This window comes from Capronia coronata, assembly GCF_000585585.1.
Source record: "Capronia coronata CBS 617.96 chromosome Unknown acBCG-supercont1.7, whole genome shotgun sequence".
NCBI lineage: Eukaryota > Fungi > Ascomycota > Eurotiomycetes > Chaetothyriales > Herpotrichiellaceae > Capronia > Capronia coronata.
In genome coordinates, this window is record NW_006912899.1 from 1,118,410 (window position 1) to 1,139,765 (window position 21,356).

At 50.4% G+C, this 21,356-nt stretch overlaps 7 protein-coding genes across 7 annotated transcripts; 4 read left to right on the forward strand and 3 right to left on the reverse strand.

Moving 5' to 3' along the window:
- Positions 1 to 694: 694 nt before the first annotated feature.
- A1O1_07965 (dihydroflavonol-4-reductase) lies at positions 695 to 1,777 on the forward strand (the record flags this gene model as incomplete). Its single annotated transcript, XM_007728830.1, has 1 exon — positions 695 to 1,777. The coding sequence occupies one exon, from the start codon at positions 695 to 697 to the stop codon at positions 1,775 to 1,777; it is 1,083 nt and encodes a 360-aa protein (XP_007727020.1).
- Positions 1,778 to 5,788: 4,011 nt separating this feature from the next.
- A1O1_07967 (uncharacterized protein) lies at positions 5,789 to 6,223 on the forward strand (the record flags this gene model as incomplete). The annotated part of the gene is made up of 1 exon (XM_007728831.1): positions 5,789 to 6,223. One exon carries the CDS (start codon positions 5,789 to 5,791, stop codon positions 6,221 to 6,223), a length of 435 nt encoding a protein of 144 aa, XP_007727021.1.
- A 2,676-nt stretch (positions 6,224 to 8,899) lies between these two features.
- A1O1_07968 (uncharacterized protein) lies at positions 8,900 to 9,670 on the reverse strand (the record flags this gene model as incomplete). Its single annotated transcript, XM_007728832.1, has 1 exon — positions 8,900 to 9,670. One exon carries the CDS (start codon positions 9,668 to 9,670, stop codon positions 8,900 to 8,902), a length of 771 nt encoding a protein of 256 aa, XP_007727022.1.
- A 1,592-nt stretch (positions 9,671 to 11,262) lies between these two features.
- A1O1_07969 (uncharacterized protein) lies at positions 11,263 to 12,632 on the reverse strand (the record flags this gene model as incomplete). The annotated part of the gene is made up of 3 exons (XM_007728833.1): positions 11,263 to 11,670; positions 11,799 to 12,310; positions 12,359 to 12,632. 3 exons carry the CDS (start codon positions 12,630 to 12,632, stop codon positions 11,263 to 11,265), a joined length of 1,194 nt encoding a protein of 397 aa, XP_007727023.1.
- Positions 12,633 to 12,818: 186 nt separating this feature from the next.
- On the forward strand, positions 12,819 to 13,924 carry A1O1_07970 (uncharacterized protein; the record flags this gene model as incomplete). Its single annotated transcript, XM_007728834.1, has 2 exons — positions 12,819 to 12,910; positions 13,393 to 13,924. The coding sequence occupies 2 exons, from the start codon at positions 12,819 to 12,821 to the stop codon at positions 13,922 to 13,924; spliced, it is 624 nt and encodes a 207-aa protein (XP_007727024.1).
- Positions 13,925 to 16,293: 2,369 nt separating this feature from the next.
- A1O1_07971 (uncharacterized protein) lies at positions 16,294 to 17,744 on the forward strand (the record flags this gene model as incomplete). Its single annotated transcript, XM_007728835.1, has 2 exons — positions 16,294 to 16,487; positions 16,535 to 17,744. 2 exons carry the CDS (start codon positions 16,294 to 16,296, stop codon positions 17,742 to 17,744), a joined length of 1,404 nt encoding a protein of 467 aa, XP_007727025.1.
- Positions 17,745 to 19,194: 1,450 nt separating this feature from the next.
- On the reverse strand, positions 19,195 to 21,155 carry A1O1_07972 (AP endonuclease 2; the record flags this gene model as incomplete). Its single annotated transcript, XM_007728836.1, has 2 exons — positions 19,195 to 20,888; positions 20,936 to 21,155. 2 exons carry the CDS (start codon positions 21,153 to 21,155, stop codon positions 19,195 to 19,197), a joined length of 1,914 nt encoding a protein of 637 aa, XP_007727026.1.
- Positions 21,156 to 21,356: the final 201 nt, after the last annotated feature.

Here is a 21,356-nt window from a genome sequence, read left to right on the forward strand (position 1 = left end):
TAATTCGGCTATTTATTTTCCAAAGGGAAACTCATCCGTGGAATGTTTGACCGGCCCACCAAGCATGAAAAGTCTAGACCTACCTAATCACAAATGCTCGTCCTCTGTCGTCAAAAAGAGGATCTCAAGGCTCCGCTCTGTACCTGATACCTGGGATTAGTAATTAGAAGCCTCGGCACATGGAGTGACCTACAGGTACCTAGTAGGGACGGAGTTACTCTGTGAGGCAAGGTGCCCGCCATCTTTCTCTGCATTTCCATCAATCCCTTAATAATAATGAGCGTGAACTCTGGCTGAACTCTGCTCAGGGGGAAAAGCCTCGACAGATGACGTAAATTGATACTACCATTTGTCGCGATGGAACCTCGTCCGAGCTCGCGCGATAACAGCATAGCTATCACCCTCTCGCCACTGCAGTGAGGTGCCAATGCCTGGACCACAAACATGATGTAAATCACCATATGCGACAGGCAGCGGAGCTCAATCGTCACCACTATTTTTTTCTCCGAAAGCAATCGAAACACTTAGGTATCTACATAGCGTCCATATATAATCCTGAAGGTCTTGACTACCAAATATACCCGTCTCTACCATCAGACACCTACCCCTATCGTAGTATTCGCATCATCTCTTGAACAACTCTAGATTTCATCACAAATCCGTCATTTCCAGTTTCTCAGTCCACGCAATCCTCATGGAGGCCATCAAGAACACTGTCTCCAACCTGGTTGGGACATCCACAGACGCCGCTGGGAAAGGCACTGTGCTTGTGACCGGCGCATCAGGCTTCCTAGCGACACACGTCGTGAAGAACTTCCTTGACCACGGCTATCACGTACGCGGAACCGTGCGGTCCGAAGAGACAGCCAACAGAGTGCGACAAACGCACAGCCAGCATAGCGACCGGCTCAGCTTTGCCATCGTGGAGGATGTCGCAGCACCGGGCGCCTTCGATGAAGCAGTCAAGGGCGTCGACGGAGTGATCCACACCGCATCCCCGTTCGTCACGACCGTCGAAGATGTTGAAAAGGATCTTCTGCAACCGGCCATCCAGGGGACCACCAACATTCTCGAAGCCATCGCCAAATACAACCCGAACGTCAAGCGCGTGGTCATCACGTCATCCTTTGCCAGCATTATCGACATGACCAAGGGCACCCGGCCCGGCCACACGTACACCGAAGAAGACTGGAACAATATGACGTACCAGCAAGCCAAGGAAAGCGGCAACGGCACCGTGGGCTATTGCGCATCGAAAGCGCTGGCGGAGAAAGCGGCCTGGGACTTTGTCAAAGAGCGCAAACCCAACTTCAGCCTCGCCACCGTCTGTCCGCCTATGGTCTACGGCCCCATTCTGCACCACGTTCCCAGCCTCGACAAGCTGAACACCAGCTCGGCAGACGTCTACCGACTGATGAACGGTTCCCTGAAGGAGGTGCCTCCGACAACCTTCTACGCATGGGCCGATGTCCGCGACGTCGCGGAGGCCCATCGCTTGGCGTACGAGAAGCCCGAGGCCGCGGGCCAACGCTTCTTCATCACCGGAGGTAACTTCGTATATCAGCAGTTCTGCGACATCATCCGCAAGAATGTGCCCGAGGTCAGGGACCGCACTCCCGTGGGCAAGCCCGGCACTGGCGTCGGCGACGACGTGTATAGGGTCAATGGAAGCAAGGCCGAGAGGGTGCTCGGCTTGAAGTACACCAGCATGGAACAGTGTGTCACCGACACGGCCAGGTCATTGCTCGAGTTGGAGAAGAGCACAGGCAAAGCCTAAAGGGTTTGGGTGTTGAATTGATATTTTCAGCGGGCGAAACTTATCTAGTCACTGCACTCGAATGCTGGCGATTTCAAGCGAATAGAATTGTTTTGTGTGTCAAGCAACCAAGATATTCCGAATTGTTCTCTTCGATCCATTCAATAACATGTGTGCTCGAAGCTCTGCGATACCCGTGACTTTGCTCGCGTTGATGTGTGTAAAGGTGATGAGCACGCAGCAAGCTCTGCGATGATTCAAGTTAACGCCAGAAATTGGTTCTTTGAGCAGCACCAGTGAACCATCCTGCTCGAAGGTACATATACCTAGCACCACGTAAGCCGCGCCGGGGTGGCGTAATTGTTGACTAAGCTGTCACGGTGCCTTTAATTGCAGTGCCACACGAATGGGACGAGTGAGGCGAGACATACCTACCTCCGATTGGGCCGTTAAATTCGAGGGTTCTGCCAAGAATCTCGCAAGTGGAGACTGCCCACTGAAAAGAAAAATCAAACAATATACTGATACCTCGTATATTTTCTTCCGCAATCGACCATAGGATCAAGAAAGCAGCGCTTCCCGTTCGCTCAGCGGTACTTAAGCTTGATACCGGTTAGTTAGTACTAGAGTGGGTGACCATCTGGGAATCCTGACTGTTGATTGTTTTTGTCTTTTTGCCAGACGCTGTTTGTCCTTGCCGATCCTACAGAGTATAAACCGTGGGAGCCCTGGTCAAGTTTCGATTGGGTACCAATTTCTGGGGATGCGCAGAGGCTTTCGAACAAAATTCACGTTCTAAGCGGCCCAGTATATGCTACCAGGCAGTCTTGATTGCTGCGGCGGATCAGGTCCAGCTTTCAAGGAGGGCTCGTCCATCAATACAAAGGTGTTATACAGAGCAGGTAGTCGGCCACAGCTGTTGAAGTACGGCAAGCCACCGTTATTCCACGAAGCACCAGCATTTGGGCAATACTATTGAACTAGTGGGCGCTCGCCTCTTACCTGCTGTGCCTTTGCAGCTGCACGAATGACTTGCTTACGCCGAGATACACTGTTTCTTTAGGTAACAAGTAGATTTGTGTCCTTTGTCACTTATAAAGCGATGAGCAACGACCATTGAGTAACCCAGTAATACCTAGCCTCGACGTGCCTTGAAGGAAGATTTGCGCCTACGGCTTGAGTGCTCCGATGTCGCTACGCATTCCAGAACACCTAGTAACGAAGCTAAGCCTGTTTGGGAAATCTGTCGGCCGAATTCAGACATCTGAGAACTTCATGCACCGGCAGCATCAGTAGTGCTCGTTACGAGGCAGACCCTACCCAGATCTGGCTAGAACATGCGATCGAGTCCGCCAGATCCGATGGTTAAGCTTTCAATCAAGATTTACGGCAGACTCCCGAGACTAAGAGCTCCGATGCTCTCCCGACTTCCACCATACTGGCTTATTCGAGCTAGCATCACAACTGCATTTGTCTTAGTCGCAACGTCCGAAACACCTACACCCCGTGCTACTGTAGCGCTGCTGTGGTGGTTGGAGTCCTCACTCCGTCTTGCGTGGGAACTTGGCTCAGCTGGTAAGCACCAACTTGCTTGATGGAGGCTTGGAGATTCTGGTCTGCCAGCCCAAGTTGATATCCTCAGGCTGAGGTTTGATCTGGAAGTTGACCTTTCAAGCTTACCGTGAGAAGCACCTGCCCCGACACATCTACTATGAGTTGATGTGAATCTTTCAACTGAAGAAATGTAGCAGGAATCGCTCCATGGTTGCCTTCTGTCGATGCCCGGACTTCTCATCCACACGTTCCGCAGAATATGCCTTGCACCTTTGTGACATCGTTGGTTATTTTCCTTGGACCGCTTCAACATTCCCGTCCAGCTCTCCATCTACTGACATATTCCCTGTCCCTTATGTCAAAAGCCCGGCGTCGACGCGAACGATCTCCCAGAGCACGCTAGTCCGCCCCCAGGATGGGACATGGTGATTGAGAGTTCCAGACTGCTTCCGGTATTCGCAGTAGATGAGAGGGATGCTCTTCACACTTCCTTGATGTTACAAGGCGCTGAGCGCTCGAGCGTGATCAATACACAGGGCACTGTCTTCTTCTGTGCGGCACTTGTTGCTCAAATGTGCTCGATGGAATGCGGAACATTGACAATTTCTTCAGGCCGCGACAGGGAGATGGTGTGGTGTCTCATTTACAGAGACCGGAAGCGTATTTAACCCCGTTGACCATTACTGCAATAGTCACCCTTCAACTCTTGCCTCAACATTCGACATGCTCATATTGGAACATTGACTCGGATTTCAAGCCCAAGATATGTCCACCATGCGCTTGACCGAGTATAAATCCCCATGTCACAACAGATCGAAGCCACATGCCGGCTGCGGATAAAGTGGGAAGATTGATGAATTACCATGGGAGAAGATAAGCGTCAATGTGGGTTGGTTACTACCTCGTTGAATGACCATTAACTGGCACGAAACCGCTCTTGATGACCTGATTGAGGTCTCGACTCAAGGAGTGGTACATTGAAAGCCGGGGAGTATCGTGTGCGATAATCAGTGGGACAGGACAGGGAACCTACGAGGTTGAAAGTCGGTTTTGGGAGTGGGGAAGGTAGCCAGTCCCATATTACTTGATCCAGAACAGGAGTATGATTAAATTACTGACTGACCCACCATGAACTTTGCTTCAACCCTCTATGTACATGGAGAGTAGGTATCGTGATAAGACGTCTTTCTGTGCAACCTGCACTTTGTGTAAAGGCGGCACAGGCATGCCGAGGTTGAGGCAACAAGTTGATGCCTGGCATAATACTTCGCAACATGGCATGCTGGCGGGCGACAGCCAATTCCGTCACAACTCCTTCTGGCACCATTCTACGGTGAAAAATACTGCTCAGCTTTACTGGACAAGGCTCTCACAGCCCGGAACACAGGTAGCACCAGTCAGAGCGTACATTTGAAAGCGTGTCAAACTAATGTCGTGAGATTCCACCACGCCATAGAAGGCGGTGCCTATCTAAGAATATTACCGTATGGACTAGTGCACCTGAAGAAGCATTCGACAAGGCAGGGTATCATATATTGCAGCCAGATAGACTCATAGACACAATCCACTGCAAATTACTATGTCGCCCCCCTCTTTTGTATTTTCTAGATGGAGTTTCTGCGAAAAGCGACCCCCACTTCTGTCTCGCGATACTAACCTGTTTAGTAGCATTCAGCGAGACATGGACCAATCATGGGGATCAAGACCGTGCGGTCCACTGCGCACCGAGAACAAGCTTTGACCCATTCCTGCTATACAGAGTATAGGCTAGCTCGTTTCAGGTCAATTAATCAATCAATCAGGCATGTACTACCTTATATTGACTTGCTTCCTCTTCATCTCGCGACACTAGCCTTTTTTGTAGCATTTAACGAGGCATGTGTCACTGACTAGCTGCCTCGTCGTGACGACCGCGTTGCTGCATCTATGAATTCCACGCGCTATTGTTCTGGAAATACACCCTGTGATGAATTTTTCGGAAGATAATTGCTGACGCGGCAGGCAATCTACCTAGGCCAAAATCAGCAAATATCCCCAAGGACTGCAGTGATAAAGTCAGAGGCAGCCGCAAGCCGCTGTCGAATATATCAGTCCTCATTCATCCTACGACTTGCCAAAACACAGCGCCTTCGCGATAGAATAGACAAGATGGGACTTCAACCACGGTCCATCCTGTTCATCATTGTGATCATTTTTTTCGTTCCTGCACTCTTCTTGTGCTTATGGATTTCCTTCAAGCAGGGCATGAGCCGCAACGCAGGTTGGCTTTACCTTATTCTCCTTTCCCTGCTCCGCATCATTGGGGGCGCCGCAACCGTCGCAGCACAATACCATCCCCACTCTCGAGGTCTCAGCGAAACAGCACTCATTACAAGCACCATCGGAATATCACCACTGTTGATGAGTTGGCTCTCTATTCTCAGCCGAATTAATAAGGGCCTCCAGAGACACAGAATTGGGTCTATCATCTTCAGGATTATGCAGCTCATGGTCCTTGCTGGCCTTGTCTTGGCAATTCTTGGAGGCACCAAGGTCTTTGACGGCGATCCAAACACAGTCAGCAACGGCCTCACCTACTCAAGAGCGGCGGTGATCATATTTCTGGCTGTGCTCGCCGCTGAAGCAGGCATCAACCTCTACCTTCTCAGCAACAGACGTCAAATTCTTCTTGGAGAAATATGGTTGGCCTGGGCAGGACTGGCTGTCACCCCGTTTTTCTTGGTGCGCATCATATACTCGATCATCTGTGCCTTTGAATCGGGGCATTCTTCTGTTTTCAACTACGTGGGCACGGGAAACTCGGCGGTCATTGTTCAGGGTATCATGTTCGTTTTGATGGAGTTCATTGTTGTGTCCATCTGGATTGTTGCTGGGATGTATACACCAAAAGTTCCGAAAGAGCTCCTATATTAGAGACGGTGTTTCAGCTTATGGGATTCCATATCTACGCGGCGGATGTTACACGAGTCATAGAATAAATAGCCTATCACTGTTTCGTAGAGGCCGCTTTCGCCATCTGCGGCAACCATGTCGGTATATCCTCTCCTCACAATAATGGAAACCAGATTGCCATGTATCGAGCAATGACGGATATGGCAGCTCTCATCGCCTCTCGACCGAGCACGATTCCAATGAGGGTACAGTGATCATAGGTAGAGCTTCTAATATCAGGCTTCGATCGATAAATAGAGCTCCCCCGTGGCGATGATAGGGTTAAACATCGTGCCCAAAGCACATGCATTTGTCGAAGCATCCGGCAGAGATCCAGTCTAAGCTTTATCACATACTTGAAGTTATCACATGGTCCAAACTTCGTGTCCAACTTTGCCTCTGTGCTCGTGATTTCCCAACAACTCCTGTCCCACCTTTTTGTCGGCCTGAAAAGTCTTCTAGTTCGACCTAAGATGCTCCTCGCTTCAGTGTCTTCTCTCATGCACCTGTCTCTCGTAGTCCGCTCTGATAGCCTCCTTTCGCTGCTTCTTGCGTGTCATAATCCCACTGGAATTGTTTCCTTGTTGTGAAGTGGCTGGTTCCGAGGATGAGCCCCATTGTTGGTCGTCCGTTGCATTTTTAGCCTTTCTGTTCTTGATTGCTTTGTAGATAGAGATAGCGATCATGTTGAATAGCTCTGAAATCCCTGAGTGTTCGACAAGTCCCAACAGTGGTTGTTTTGGAGGAAGTGGTTGGTCTGGAGTGAATCGTATAGCAGTCAAAAGACGGGTGGTTAACTGTTTCTGGTGACTTGTAATGGAGTGCTCACAGATGCTGGAGATGAGACGAACTGAAAGGTTTGATACCTTTCCCTGTTAGTCCCGAAGGTGTCTGGAAGGAAGGAAGCAAGGAAGAGTTGTTTTTCGAGAAACTATGGAGGTAGCCGGTGTATATAAAGGGTCAGCACTAGTGCGACAGGGTCAGTCAAGAACCCATAGCATTCAAACGACCTTACCAACTATGGTAGAATGCACGAGGTCGAACGCGTCTTGTGACTAGGCCATCCGTGCACATAAACCCAGGCAGCAGCATCTTGCAACACACGTTCCACTTTCGCATTTTAGCAGAAAGTACAGCTTCTTGTTAGATCGAAGCTTGATATTTTTTGTCCCAGGGACAGTTCAGCTGCGACAGTATCTCAGAGGGAGTCTGTGCCTATCACGATTGACTGGAAGAGGAAGAGAGAGCTCAAGGCCAGCAATTGATGGATTGCTCTCTCCCTCCACCTCCCTCCACCTCCCTCACAATGATATTGAGGGTGCTAGGACTATGATGAGGACCAGCAAGGCTCAGGACATATGCAACGATAAAACGACACCATTGAGATATACCATACTATAAAAATAGTTGCGATTACGCGTCAACTAAGCGACGTACTATTTCTCTTCCCATCTGGTTGTGACTCGTGAGTAGAGCTTTATACAAGGTTATCAGCGTCTACGGCACGAGCTAGAAGCAGAGAGTAGCAGAAGCCCATCGACACCTCCCTCTATCAGGGTAACTTTTAGGCTACTAGAGTCCCAAATAGCACATAGAATCGTAGTCCGGTCGGCTGTGGCGCCGATCCACTTACAGAGGCCAACTACATAACGTTCGATATCGTTGATGTCTCATTATGCCGAAAGTCGGAGTGCCTATGCTACCTACAATTGGAGTCAAAGATGGCTACCAGATTCCGATACTCCAGATATAGGGTGGCTAAATGCGCATATCTACTTCAGATTTCGGATATCAACTTCGAAAAGGATTATCGAACGGGAGCCAGATCAAGTCAACATGGGGGACAGCAATTCCTACTGCGAGTTTCCTCTATATCGAGAAATCCATCTTCACGCCTGTTTCCAAAGCATTATTGCTCTTGATCCTTTGGGATGATGGGACCTACGAAGTGTTCACGTCGTTCTGTAGAGCGCTGAACTTGGGTCTTCGTCCTGTCGCATCTGGTCGAGACTACTGATACCGGGCCGGAAGAGGTTGACAGCATCCAAATAGTACAAGTTCCCACGAATTTTGGAAAGCAGTTTGCAGAGTGAGGATCTTCTTATTCCAGTGGTACTAGGACTGTGAGTACAGAAAAGCTCCACTAGCAGCAACAGACACCTTAGCAGCGGGTTGGACCTTCTTCTCCTCTTGTGCCGGCTTTCCTCCTTCACCTCCAAAGACAAAGCCAGACCTGCAGTGACGGAATGGCATTGTCCCACAAAGCTGCAACTTCACGTTCCCGTCCATGGTGATATGTAGACTTCTTGTTGGTGCGTGATATGTAGACGATTGCTTGAGAGAGACATTTTCATCCTAGGTGAGGCGAGTTTTTCTCAGTCAAAGTGACTGCTTGACTTCCATCGTGACAGATTCCACCTTCATGGTGATTGAGGGTTGCACGTTTGCTCCACAGAGTGACCCAGATAGCCTTTGTTCCAGCACTGAAGTATTCACAGCTTGTTCACAGCGACGACGTAGTAGAATCTGTATGACGTATGCCAACCTTGACGCTAGTCCTTGTTGGGCCACTGATCCAGCTTTATGTTTGATTGAATCTCTTGAAGAACCTTTCTCTTCTTACACACTCTTTCCTGTACCTCTCTCGTTGCTCTTCGATCAGTCTTCCTCCGGGCCAACCTTGGTTTTCTTTCCCTTGGTCTTCTTGCCCTTGGTCTTCTTTCCCTTGGCTTTGATCTTTGCACGGATTGGGGGTCCGCAAGGATCTGGGATCCGACTTCGACCAGACGGCTGGCCTTGCGACTCGGGGACGATGTTGCCGCTGTACTGGTTCCCCTGCGCGTCCAGAGCGTACCAAGTCATGTCGGCCGGCGGGTTGGCGTGGACGATCTTGAAACCGAGTATGTCCCCGGTTGCGTCATTGACATGGCGGTTGAATTCTGCGCGGTAGCGGACTAGGTGAGTGCACCGGTGACATTGAAACTTCCACTGACGATCTCGGTGCTCAGTCTTCTGACCAGTCACACCAGGGAAGTTTGGAACCGTGCTGACCGGCCCGGATCCCTGTGTGCCGATGGCCGGCGTCGCTGAGGGTGCCAGGGTTGGTGCCTGGTGGATGCCCGCCGGTGGTTGTGGCGTAGAGGAGGATGAGGGAGGTTGACGCATGGCGGCAGGGGGTTGAAGGCCAGTTGCGGCAACGGTAAGGTTTGAACGGCCTGGGCCGAGGATGTCTCCAATGTCGTATGCGTGGTGCAAGCTTGCTAGGCCCAACTGGATCTCATTGCTCCGAGTTGTCATCAGTATGGCATCGTCGACGAGATCGGTCAACAATTGGCGCTCAAAGTCCCCCATTGCCGCAGGAGGGACGGTCAGCAGCATCTGTTCTGTGCGCGCCAGCCAGCCGACGTCGTCGGCATGATCTGGCCCCATGCTGGCTCTTCTGGTGAACGCAATATCTCGGGTTTGGTGCGTTTTTCAAGTGAAGGTAACTGATCGTCGATGCCTACGCAGGGAGGAAGTGAAGATCTGAAGGATTAGTGAGAAGATTTTTCAAGCCTACCGACGGCACGTGGTTTAACTTACTGACGACACGTGGTTTAACTAACTGGAGCGGTTGAAGCACTGGTGCCCGCCATCTTCGAAGTGTTACTACCCCTTCCCATTGCCGTCACCTGCCTACTTGCTATTGGTATTTACTCCCGTTGACGTTGATGAGACGGGGATTTTTTTGGACCTTGGTTCAGGGCCTTGGACAGGTGCACTCCCTACCATGAAATGGTAATTCTCCGGGAGTGAGATCCTATTTACAAGGGCTCGTTTGCAAAGCGTTCTCGTCAGAGCTCGCCAGGAGGACATGGTACATCAGCGCCCGTCATGCCCGTGGATCTTGCCAACTGCCCGACAAGGAAAGGCAGCTTCGATGGCAGAGTGGAGGCAACGCATGCGTTGAAGGGCAAGAAGGGTGAATGGACAGCATGAAAGCGTCCGGATCAGGTGGGTAACAGCGAGGCTGCCAGCTACGTAAAAAGAGAGTACTCGGTTTGCATCACGGTGAGAGCCATGCATGGACTGTTGACTATGCCGAATGGCACTTGTCTATGTTTCGCGTGTCCTGCAGGGTGCCACTGCAAAAGAGCGATGGTTCCGGCATTATGAGATGGATAATGCATGTATGGAGTCAGAATCCAGCTGGCTGAGTCCATCCAGAGTTGATGCAGCCTGAGTGAGCGCAATGAAAATTTCTAGTGCCTGTCTCCGGACCCTTGACAATGCTATTGCATGTAAACATTAGTGTGGCAGAGGGCGGAAGGAACGGGTTTGTGCTTCGCAGCTTTAATTTATTGACTAAACTAATGGCATCTGGGGCTATGCTCGGAATTGGGCTGTTGGCCTTGAGCTTTGCAGTGATCTGATCCACGAGCCGCAGCTGTGTTATCACTATGAACCACGCATTTCTATGCACCATGATGCCTTCCCTCATCTCTCCATGCCATAGACCATTCCCAGCCCAGTGAGCCTCAACAGAGGACAACCCAAGCCCAATCTCAATGGTGCAGTTGGGCCACTGTTGAGTCGCACATAGAACAACCAGGCGCAGTGGGACACCTTCCTCCCTTCCGGGTCACACTATGCTTCAGGCCAGTCTGTGCATTGCGTGGCATGACATAGTGTTGCAGACTTTGGATCGGCGGTGACCGTGACTTGGTGTGTCTTCGTGTAAAAGTGGTGCCAGCCTATTGCTGACTAATGATCCCGTCTATAATTCTGTAAAAGGCAACGCAAGCTTTTTTTTGGGTAATAGGCTGGTATGTTTTCCGTGTGTTTTTCCAGTGTACAGTTGTTTCTTGCATCGTGCTTCCTCGGTCGTGTATCAAGTCTTTGTCGACATCACATGGATTGCGGCACAGTTATCGGTCCTTGTGGCGCGTTGCAATGCCTGCGACAGAGCTGTTGGTTCACATTTACCACCATGACTGCGGGTCATAGAACTTGGTAGTGTGGTCCATGGCTAATGTGGCAGATCATGCTTCCCAGTCGACAAGGCCGCTCAGGTCCAAGTCGAATGGGTCGAAGTCGTCCTGGATGACGCGAGGATCGAAACCGAGGATGGGGGGCTGGATGCGGGGATGGAAGTGCAGAGCCAGAGCGTTGCTTTCGAATGCGGCTTGCTGATCTGCGGTGACGTGCTGGATGGACAGGTAGGCCGGGGTACTGGTGATGTCGTCGACAGTGAGCTCTCCAATGTCTCCTTGCTCTTCAGATCTGGAGCCTTCGGAACCTAGTTCTTCCTGTGTCTCAGAACCCGACGCAGTCCGGGAGACCATGACACTGTTGGCAGGAGACGCACTTGAAGTCGCGGTTGGAGTTGCAGTTAAAGTCGCGGTTGCAGTCGCGGTCGGAGTGCTTGCATTCGGCACAGCTACGTTGACCTGTAAGAGTGGACGGGTTAGCAACCACGGTGAGGTGACATGAACACGAACGACTGGACCAGAAGGGGAGGGTGTGCACTGATGATAGATGCTGGTAACATTATTCGCATCGGAATTCCTTCACTTACTTGTTGAGGTGTGACGGCGAGGACCAAAGAACCACCACATGATGGAGGTGGTGGTGCATTTGCATTGTTGTTTCCCTGAGGAGCCTGAGTTGCCTGGGCAGGGCGAGGGGGTGGGGTGGCACGGCGAATGTTTCTGTTCAACAAGCCTCCTTCGTAGCAGTGATTGATGATATCTGCCATGGACATGCTGGTACGGGCTGGGTACTCTGCGTACAGGTTATCTGCACCGAATGTGTTGTTTCGAGCGAGCGTTAGCTCCCCGGCATTGTTCTTCGTAAGCTCCCATCCCATCTTGGACAAGTACTGATCAGCTGGGACGATGGGCAGCAACGGTACAGTGGCAGCAAGAAACTTGTCAATGGCCAAAGATTCGTCATGATGGTCTCTGAGGTCGGAGTACGCATATCCGAGAAGTGTCCACATCGGCTTCTTGAGATCCGCACCCCACATCACACGAATGAGGCCAGATTTGTCCTTCTGGGTGAGTCCTGCGAAGAGGGTACTGTAGTATGCTGAGCAACATGTTAGAGATTGTACTTCGTCCTTATCCTCTAACTTACATCGGAATGTCATGAATCCATTGAGAGGTTTCTTCCTCGAAGCAGCAGCTCGACCACGGCGTGCAGTATTTCGAGGGTTGTTGATGGGAGGAGTAGGTGCAGCTGCGGCCTGAGGAAGGTTGACTCCTGTGGCCATGGCCCCAGCGGTGACAGGCAATGGGTTTGCACCAACAACTGCTGCAACCGAGGCTGTCAAGGCACTCAATTGAGCAGGAGTCAACGAATTGATGGCGGTTGCGAGGGCAGCCTGCCCTGATTTGTTGTTTGCGGCCATTTACGACTAGTTCAGGCGGCTGTAATTGGAGGATTCGGATTCTTCTGGTGCTCGGACTTGTCAACAAAGAAACTGGAATGTGAGACAGTGGTTTCAGCGTACGATCATGAATACCTGGGCACTGAAGATGAGCCTCTGACAAAAGACAAGAAGATGAGTTGGGAAGAGGAGAAGTAAGAGGATGAGATGGATGAGATGGATGAGATGGATGAGATGGATGAGATGGATGAGATGGATGAGATGGATGAGATGGATGAGATGGATGAAAGTCGCGGATGGTTGGGAAGCAGAATTTTCCACTTCACTGCCTCAAATGCTTTCGTGTGTTGAGCATTCACATCAAATACACTTCGAGATACTGCCTCACCTTCACCTCAGTTTAGCATTGTTCTTCTACCGCCAAGCATGATACTCCTTTCGCTACGTGAGCAGTGTCTTCCTCAGTCTGCTCCATGCTGTTCTTCAAATCCAATCCCTACTGCTTATGCAATACTCTCTCTCTGACACATTTGCGCACACTGTGATTCACATCGATACAGAATTATCACGGTGTCCAAGGTCTAGATCGATTCCTCTTCAAGCTGAATCAGGGCCGCACTGGGCATGGAGGCAGCAAGTGTCAGCCCGAAGGGTCTTCACATTGGAAACCTGAGCGATGGGGCTTCAGACAGAGGAGCCATAAATTGTATGTACAAGGCTTTATAAGGAACGTCAGCTAATACACCATTCCAGCAGAAGGAGAGGTTACAAGGGTCTGCAGTCAAGCATATCTCATCACCGTCGTACTTGAATTTCTTCGAGCGAAGGCGTTTCCAGTCGTCAAACAAGGACGACATTGCGATTGGGTAGCTCAGATCGTCCGTTTTCGGTTCCTCGAATCAGAGATTCCCAGACTGTTCCAGAACCCGGACTTATTTCCCTCTCCTGCTGCCAGAGTCAAATTCGCCGCAATGATGGCACTGGACACCAATCTACAATTCATCGATGCGGTTACAGATCTCCTACTTCGAGAATCTGCCAATGATCTCGCCCAGTTTTCGCGTGATATCTGGAGCCACTGTACGTATAGAAAAGGCAGCAAGGGCTGGGAAAACTTCCTCCTCAACTGGGCACCTGGAGCACCGGAATTCGACCAGCGATTGGCGACGGATCCCAAATCTGCATTCCAGCTTCTTCCAGCTGTGGGGATGAGGGTCATGGCAGACAATAGGGATGAAGAACGATTGTTAAGACGCTGGATAATGGAAGTGAGTTCAGATGAAATCTGGAAACCCAGAAACAACAATGGCTAACGGTAGTAGACCCCAACTCCAGTTGATGTACAACAAGCATCAACCACGAAGCTGATCAACTTGGTTAGTTTTGGCTTCTTTCTCAGTTTCCACATGCTAAGGTATGCTAGGACCTACAAGATGACGAAAAAATTTCGACAAAGCGCGTCTTGAATCAAGTAGCCGAGAGCGTTAGTTACATTCTGGCATTCATCTGAAATTCGCTGACCATCTCAGCACTTTGCACGTCCAAATCCGTTTGACGAGGTACGTACACCTACTATTCATTCTTTTGATTCTAACGTCTATGCCTTGGCAGGCACTTCGGCTTCGCCTCGATCTGCCAATCCAAGAACCAGAGCGCTTGGAGGGATACACTCCTTTTCTGGGTATGCAGTGTCCTCCCACCAACTTTACTACCTGGTACCTACTAACTGGATTTCAGGTCGCCTGGAGTCTGTTCCCCAAAATCCAAACCTTCCCGTCCTGTCACTGAATTCTCCAAATTTGTTCCCAATGGTAGGTATCCGCTCCTGGCGTGCGAGGATCTATCCATGGAACATGGAATATCGCCTCCTAAATGAGCCGCGTTATGAAAGTGCGGGCAGTGAAACATGAAGGAAGCTATCAGAATTGTCCAAAGACTTCCTGAGCTAGGAAAAATCAATTCCTATGCCAAAGCAAAGAAATCTAGGCAGGCACAAGGACATGGAGTGGGACTCCACCTTGACTAGAGAGTGCGCTTCTTGCGTTGGCACTCTTGAAGGCCAGAAAGATCGACAATTCTACAATATGGGTACGGCATTCAAGGGATCGTTGGCATAGACCACTCTTACGGCGATAAGACACAACAAGCACTTAGTACCTTATAGAGTCATCCTATAATAGAGCGAGAGGAATTAAGCGGCTTATAATCCAAACATCCCGTCAAATTATACGTTCTCAGTAACCCCCTTTCGCGCCGACACACCAGCATAACTAGTCCTCGCCACAGCATATTTCCCAGTACAACTATCCCCTTGTACGACATCACGAGCAATATAAAAGCCAGGCACGAGATGCAAAAGGCATGGAGCAAGAGTATCGGTTGGGTACCAGATCTCGAGGCGACAGCAACAGAAACCACCACAGTCCATGGTTTGTTTGAGGAACGCGGGTATTTACACGCAAAGACAGCGGGTTGACCAAGGCAAGCAAGGAGACCGAGGCTCATGAAGTGATCATTTGATTCATCATGCCGTGACCCTCCTTCGCCGTTCTCATCACCAAAGATGTGAGGCAAGGTAGCAAGTCTTCATTGCAGCACACAAGATGCTGCGATATAGGTGTGGCGGGACTGACCGCACTTCCGTTGAAAGAGGACAGCTGATCAAACCTTGAGTCAGGGAGAAAGCAGGGGAGATGCCACCACATTCTTTGTTCAAGAATGTAGAATAAATTCTGGTTCTCCCCCAAGGCCATCCCCGGGCAGGTCTGTCTCTTTCGTCTTCATCGTCTTCATCGACGGAGCCTATCACTGTTATCATGGGGCAGCGTACCGAACACACACAGCTGAGATACATTTAGTCTTTCCAGATTGTATTCTCTCTTAGGAGTTCGATGCAATCGAGCAACAGAGCATCTACCAAGCTGAGTGCATTCTGAGGCTTTGCGCACCGACAATCACCCTTGAAGAGGGTTTGAAGCTGAGATCTGCGATCGTTGCTTACCAACTTGCCCAGGAAAAGCCTTCAACGATTTGAAGTTTATTCTTGTATTCGACAATCGGATCTGGGCTGGAAAGATGCTTCTATATGGAAGATGAGCGTGAAAATGTGCCAGATGCATCTTGAGTAGGTATGTCTAGGGATGTCTGGAGGCACATTGCTCCTGGTGAGATGCTAGAAATGCCTCTGGGATTCTCCCTACCTCCGTTGTTGAACGCGAAGTGCCATGTAAGTAAGTTAATGGTGACGAGAGAATCTTATTGAGACCCAGATGTGGAGGGTGCGGCAGAATTGCCTGTGTTTGAAGACCCAATGTGTGCTAATGCGACAGACTTCACAGTCGTCGCGCAACCGACCGATGCGATCTCACTTCACTTTCAAAACATTTCACCTCACTTCACCCCTCTGTTACTCTTCGAAATCTGCGCTCTACTTGGCCTTCTCACCCTCTTCCACCTCTTCGACTGCTTCAACCTCTTCGACCTCTTCGACCTTTTCCATCATTCCCATCAATCACATTCATCAATCATCAAGTCGTTCAATCCTCAACATTCCTCGTCATCTCCAGCAGAGATTCCTGATCAACTCTTCAGAAAGAGACCTCATCTCTAGCGTAAGGTGTCTCTTTCCTTTCAGATAAATCAGATCTAACAATTCATCAGGCAATCCGCTTCGATGGAGAGCATGGCATCTCTAGTTGGCGCTGAGACAGTTCAGGCAAACCCTGGACGTCTCGGCTACAGCAAGGATGAGCTCAACGTTGTCTGGCAGATGAGCGCCGCAGCCTTGCCGGTGAACAACAACGAGATCATCATCCCCAAGTACGTCGCCACTAGACTTAGCGAAGAGAACATCAATGCTCTCAAAGCTCGCCTGAGGTAAGAGAGAGCCCAGTGCCTGCTATATTTGTTTCTGACCTCATCAGTGACTGCCTGGATGGTTGTCGCACCGAGACTGTTGTTGATCACGCTGCTCAAGTCTTTCGGATTCGTAAAGCTATCGATCCCGTTGTCTTTGGAGACGATCATGCCACCTACCGCAGCTTGTCATCGCCATCCAGTTCACCGCAGTCCCTCATGTCGGCTTCTAATCCCATCAACTCTGCTTTCTCCGGCCAGCCCACCGACATTGGCATGAAACCAAAGCCAGCTAAAGTGGTCCGATTGCCTGGCAAGAAATCCAAAATTCCTCGTCCACCCAACGCTTTCATCCTCTACCGTCAGAAACACCACCCGAAGGTCAAGGCTGAGAATCCCTTCATAAAGAACAATGACATCTCAATTCTCCTTGGTCAGCAATGGAAAGCAGAATCTGAAGGTGTCAAGGCACAATACAAGGCATTGGCAGACAAGATGAAGGCCAAGCACACTGCCGAGAATCCTGGATACCAGTACGCGCCTCGCAGGGCTTCGGAGAAGAAGCGTCGCATGACTGTCCGGAAGCTTGCCCAGCTCCGCTTGAGTGATGCCGTATCTGATGAACAATCCAACCCAGACACCGAGATGGCAGACGTGCAAGCCACCGAGAGAGTTGACCTCTTCGGCAATGGATTGCCCAACCGTCATGCAGCTCCCTTCATGTTACAAGCTCATGCCGCGGTGCCGGCTTCTGCTTCTGAAATCATTGGCAATGAGCGTCCAGACTTTCCTAGCCATATCGAGCATCACGGAGATGGTCAGATGTCTCTCAATTTCCCCACCGGCCACTCTCTGGTTGAATACGACTACATGATCAAGTTGGATACTGCTCGTGATGCTGCTGTTGCTGAGAATCCTGCTGCCGATGTCCCCGTATCTCATACCATCACTTTTGACAATGCTGGAAGAGCCACCATCACCGCAATTCAGAACCCTCATGCTGTCAACGGTACTATTGCTGTGAATGATCTTATCGACTGGGAAGGCTTACGAAGAGACATCGACATCATTGCTACCATGATTGATATGCCAGAACGAAGACAGTCACCAGCGCAGCAGTCTGCAGCAGCTGTTCAGCAAGCTGCATCACAATCCGCTTCACCTGTCCAGCAGGCCTCTACCACAGAACCCGCTGCAACCATTTTCGGCTTTGATGATGAGGCAGAGCGTTTGGAATTCCAAGATAGACTCGACGACATCCTCTGGATGTCTGAGTGAGCTTCCTCACTAAGGTTACGCTGCTTGATTTGTCCGCGCAACCAGATGTCTTCTTTGGACAACATCAAGTCGACATCCTTCATGATCATACAGCGCCACACGCTATCTCATGAGTGACTGGTTGCCGATCAATCAGAGTCTAGCAGTCTAGAATGACTGTCAATCCAAATGGCTTGTGCGCAGTGTGCAAGGGAAGATTCCGCACTCCACTTTGACGGCGACAAGAAACAACAAGCGACTTGGTACTACAGAGAGTCGTCTTGTGACAGAGCGAGAGAAATTGAGCGGCTTGAATTTCCAATATCCCCGTCAAATTGTACGTTTTTAGCAACCCCCTTTTACGTTGACACACCGGCACAACTAGTCCTCGGCACAGCACATTCCCCAGCACAACTATCCCCCTACCATGTAAATGTTCCTCATGAATTCATAATATCAGCATCAGAGGAAATCGTGGGTGAAATTGGTAGAGAAGGCTGCCGCACGTGTGGTGCCATATCGGGAAATGCAATCTGCCAAATTGCCTAATGAGGGAAAGCCTGCGGAGATCTGAGATCTGTTTCGCGTTTTCGGTGCATGAAAAGTCACGAAAAGCCGAATTGGGAAAGCTGCTTTCCCAAAGTGGGCTTAGCTGTGAATGCGGAAAACGTCGATGGTATCACTGACGCCCGCCAGACCCACGGTCAAACCACACACTTTTGAGAATCATACTTGTTGTAAAGCCACACCTTTGACCTTTTAAGGTGGTCGAATAATCATGAATACGTGTGGCTAAGAACGGAGAGAGGCTAGTGAAGCTCAGGAAAACAGAAAAGGGAACACGACATAGCTCACGTCCGCAGAAACGACAAGCGGGAAGGGTGCTAGTCGGGTGGTTTGCAACAGGCCTCACACCGTTCCAGTCCACGGATTGCGAACCTATGTGGAGAACATATCGGAATGCTGTTCGCCTTGAGATAATGAGTCATATTCCGAGTCGAGCCAGCTGAGATACGGAGCTGCCCTTCGACAGTACGTCGCAATCTCGGTCAAAGCTTAGGGGTGACCAACCCATCTCGGCTGAGTGATACCATGGCGCTGCATCGGGGCTCCACCTCCTGTGTACGCTCCATTGACATAAGCGCTGCAAGAGGAAGTCAACCAATACGAGGAATGGTGCTACGAGTGTAATCTGCCATGCGTGCTGGACCCTTGATGGCCGTGGTGCGTCGGTGCACCTACGGCATGCTTTGTTTCTGATTCTGAGACATGCAGTGTCCACGAACAAGACATCAAGAGGTAATCCATGTGGCCTCTGACTCCTCGGCCTTGAACCGCATGTGTCGAAAGACAGTACCGCTCTAGGTGGGCCACAGGCTTAGGCCCGTGTTGGATGGTGCAGGAGGGAGCGACAACCCTTGGTTGCATGATGGACGAGAATAAGACTCCCCAGTTCTCGGTAACGTTAACTTTACGCAGGGGTATGTGTATCCCAATCGCTAGCCCATATAAATGTGTTGCATCTCCATTGCGTTCCTCTCTCCTGTTTCCCACTAGGGCCCAGGGGGCGATTGCACATCCAGAATGATCGACCACAGTTGACGCCTGGTTTCTTGGTTACCATGATCTTGCAAGGCTCGTCATGTTCGCACTTGGGGGCCACCGGCTTCGAGAACAGCATTCCCCAGGTTTGTTTCGGTTTCGCTGGCGAAGTAGTCACGACCGTCGTTGTGCTAGGCGATTGACGCGCAGTATTATCTGCTGGTAGAAGATCAGTGGCGTCATGGTCTTTTATGGGCGTGGAAGCCCCCGACGTTGAACTATCCATGCCTGCCACTCCGTTATCTGTCACCGGCACTGCGGACAGTGGAGTCATATCGCCTTCTGCGAGGGCTTCGGAGTGTAGCTGTTCTTTGCCGGAGTTGGCAGGCACTTTCGCTGAAAAGAAGCCTTTCAGGCTCTGTTGGCCTTTCCCAGTGCCATTGGGTGTCCCCTGCGACGCTGATTTAACACGCTTCGCCGTTGGGAGGTGCTCTTGCGGTCTCGCGGTGCGTTTGCCGTTGACCGGTTTCGAAGCGAGGGAAGGGTTGGACATAGATTTCGACAATCCAGGGCAATCATTCTTTTGTGATGATGTCTTTTCCTGCCCGATTGCGATTGTGGAAGGAATTGGCTGCGGTGAATCCTGGTGGCTTACCCTATCTTCCTCAAGGGTACTCTTAGATTTCTGCAGTGTTGGCTTCCTTGTGAACATATCTCGAATGCTCTGTCTCTTGTCGAATTCTGGAATCAGTTTCCCTGACAATGGGAGCAAGCACTTTGTTGACCATTGTCGTTGCCGGACGCCATTTTCAAACATGCCGGGCGGATTGAGTATGTCCAGAATGTGTACTTCCTTACCATCAAGGATCAGCTTTTCTTTTAGCACACCGTAAACGGGACAATGATCCGAGCCTAACAGACCCTCCTGAATGTTTGACTCACTCCACCAGTCCTTCATGTCGTGGCTGCAGATGATGTAGTCAATCCTGGACCCATAGTTGCCAGGCCGAGCATTGACTTTTGTCTCCCAGCAGGTGTACATGCCTTTGCGGCCTTCATGAAACGCGCGGCACACATCCCACATGACTGGTGTCTCTCGCCCTTCGTCTCTTTCACCATGAACTTTTCCGCCGAGAAGCAATTGATTCAGAAGCCTTCTTGCAGGAGTTGAAATCCACTCCGTAGCATTAATGCCGTTCTTTTTCATGTTTTCCTCTACCGCGGCGCTGTCGATTTGTTCGCGTGATATGTTTATGTCGCCGGTCCATATCACCCTCTTTCCCATCTTGACAAGGTTGCGAATCCTCGCATCCAGGACATTGAGAAAGCTCGTGCGATAATGCGTACGGGTCTCGTCACGCTCTGCCGGGCAGTACGTGCCTATGAGGACGAAGGCTGGGAACTCGAGAATAACGCATCTACCTTCTGAATCGAGGGTAGCAGGATCGCACGTAGATGTGGACAATTGCTCGTAATTTGGATACCCGCCAATCTGTTCTTCAGCCGGCATGTCTCGGAAGCTTATGGTGGAGTTTGGAGGAGTGAGGATGCCGGTGATGCCTTCTTCTGCCTTGATGGGGGCGCAACTGGAATTTCGTGTATAGATGACGACGCCCGAGTATCCTGCAGAAGTCAGAATATATTGCACATTACATCAATCACATTTGTACCCTTCTTGTGCTTCGGAAGGCTCCAATAGTTGTCCCACCCAGGCACCAAAACCATGTCATCTCGTAGGTCCTTTCTCTGAATCTTTGTTTCTTGGAGTACAACAATGTCAGCCTCCAGGGTCTCGAACATGCCCTGGAACGTCTTTTTGTCTCTCCATGGTTGGTACCCAAAGGGATTCCGGATGCCATTCACATTCCAGGTGGTGATTCGGATGCCCATGCCTGGCTAACTCGGGCCGCGCAGCCACATGGTAGGAAGGATGACTGCCGCCTCATGTGAGCCCGCAAGTGAATAGGTGAATCGCGACTCCCAGCAGGGAATTAGGGTAGAAAGTGACGTTGTATGGTACTTTTGTCGCGAAATCAGGTGGGTAGGCACCTTTGTACCTCGAGGCACGTCAATAGGACAGCATTGGTTGGT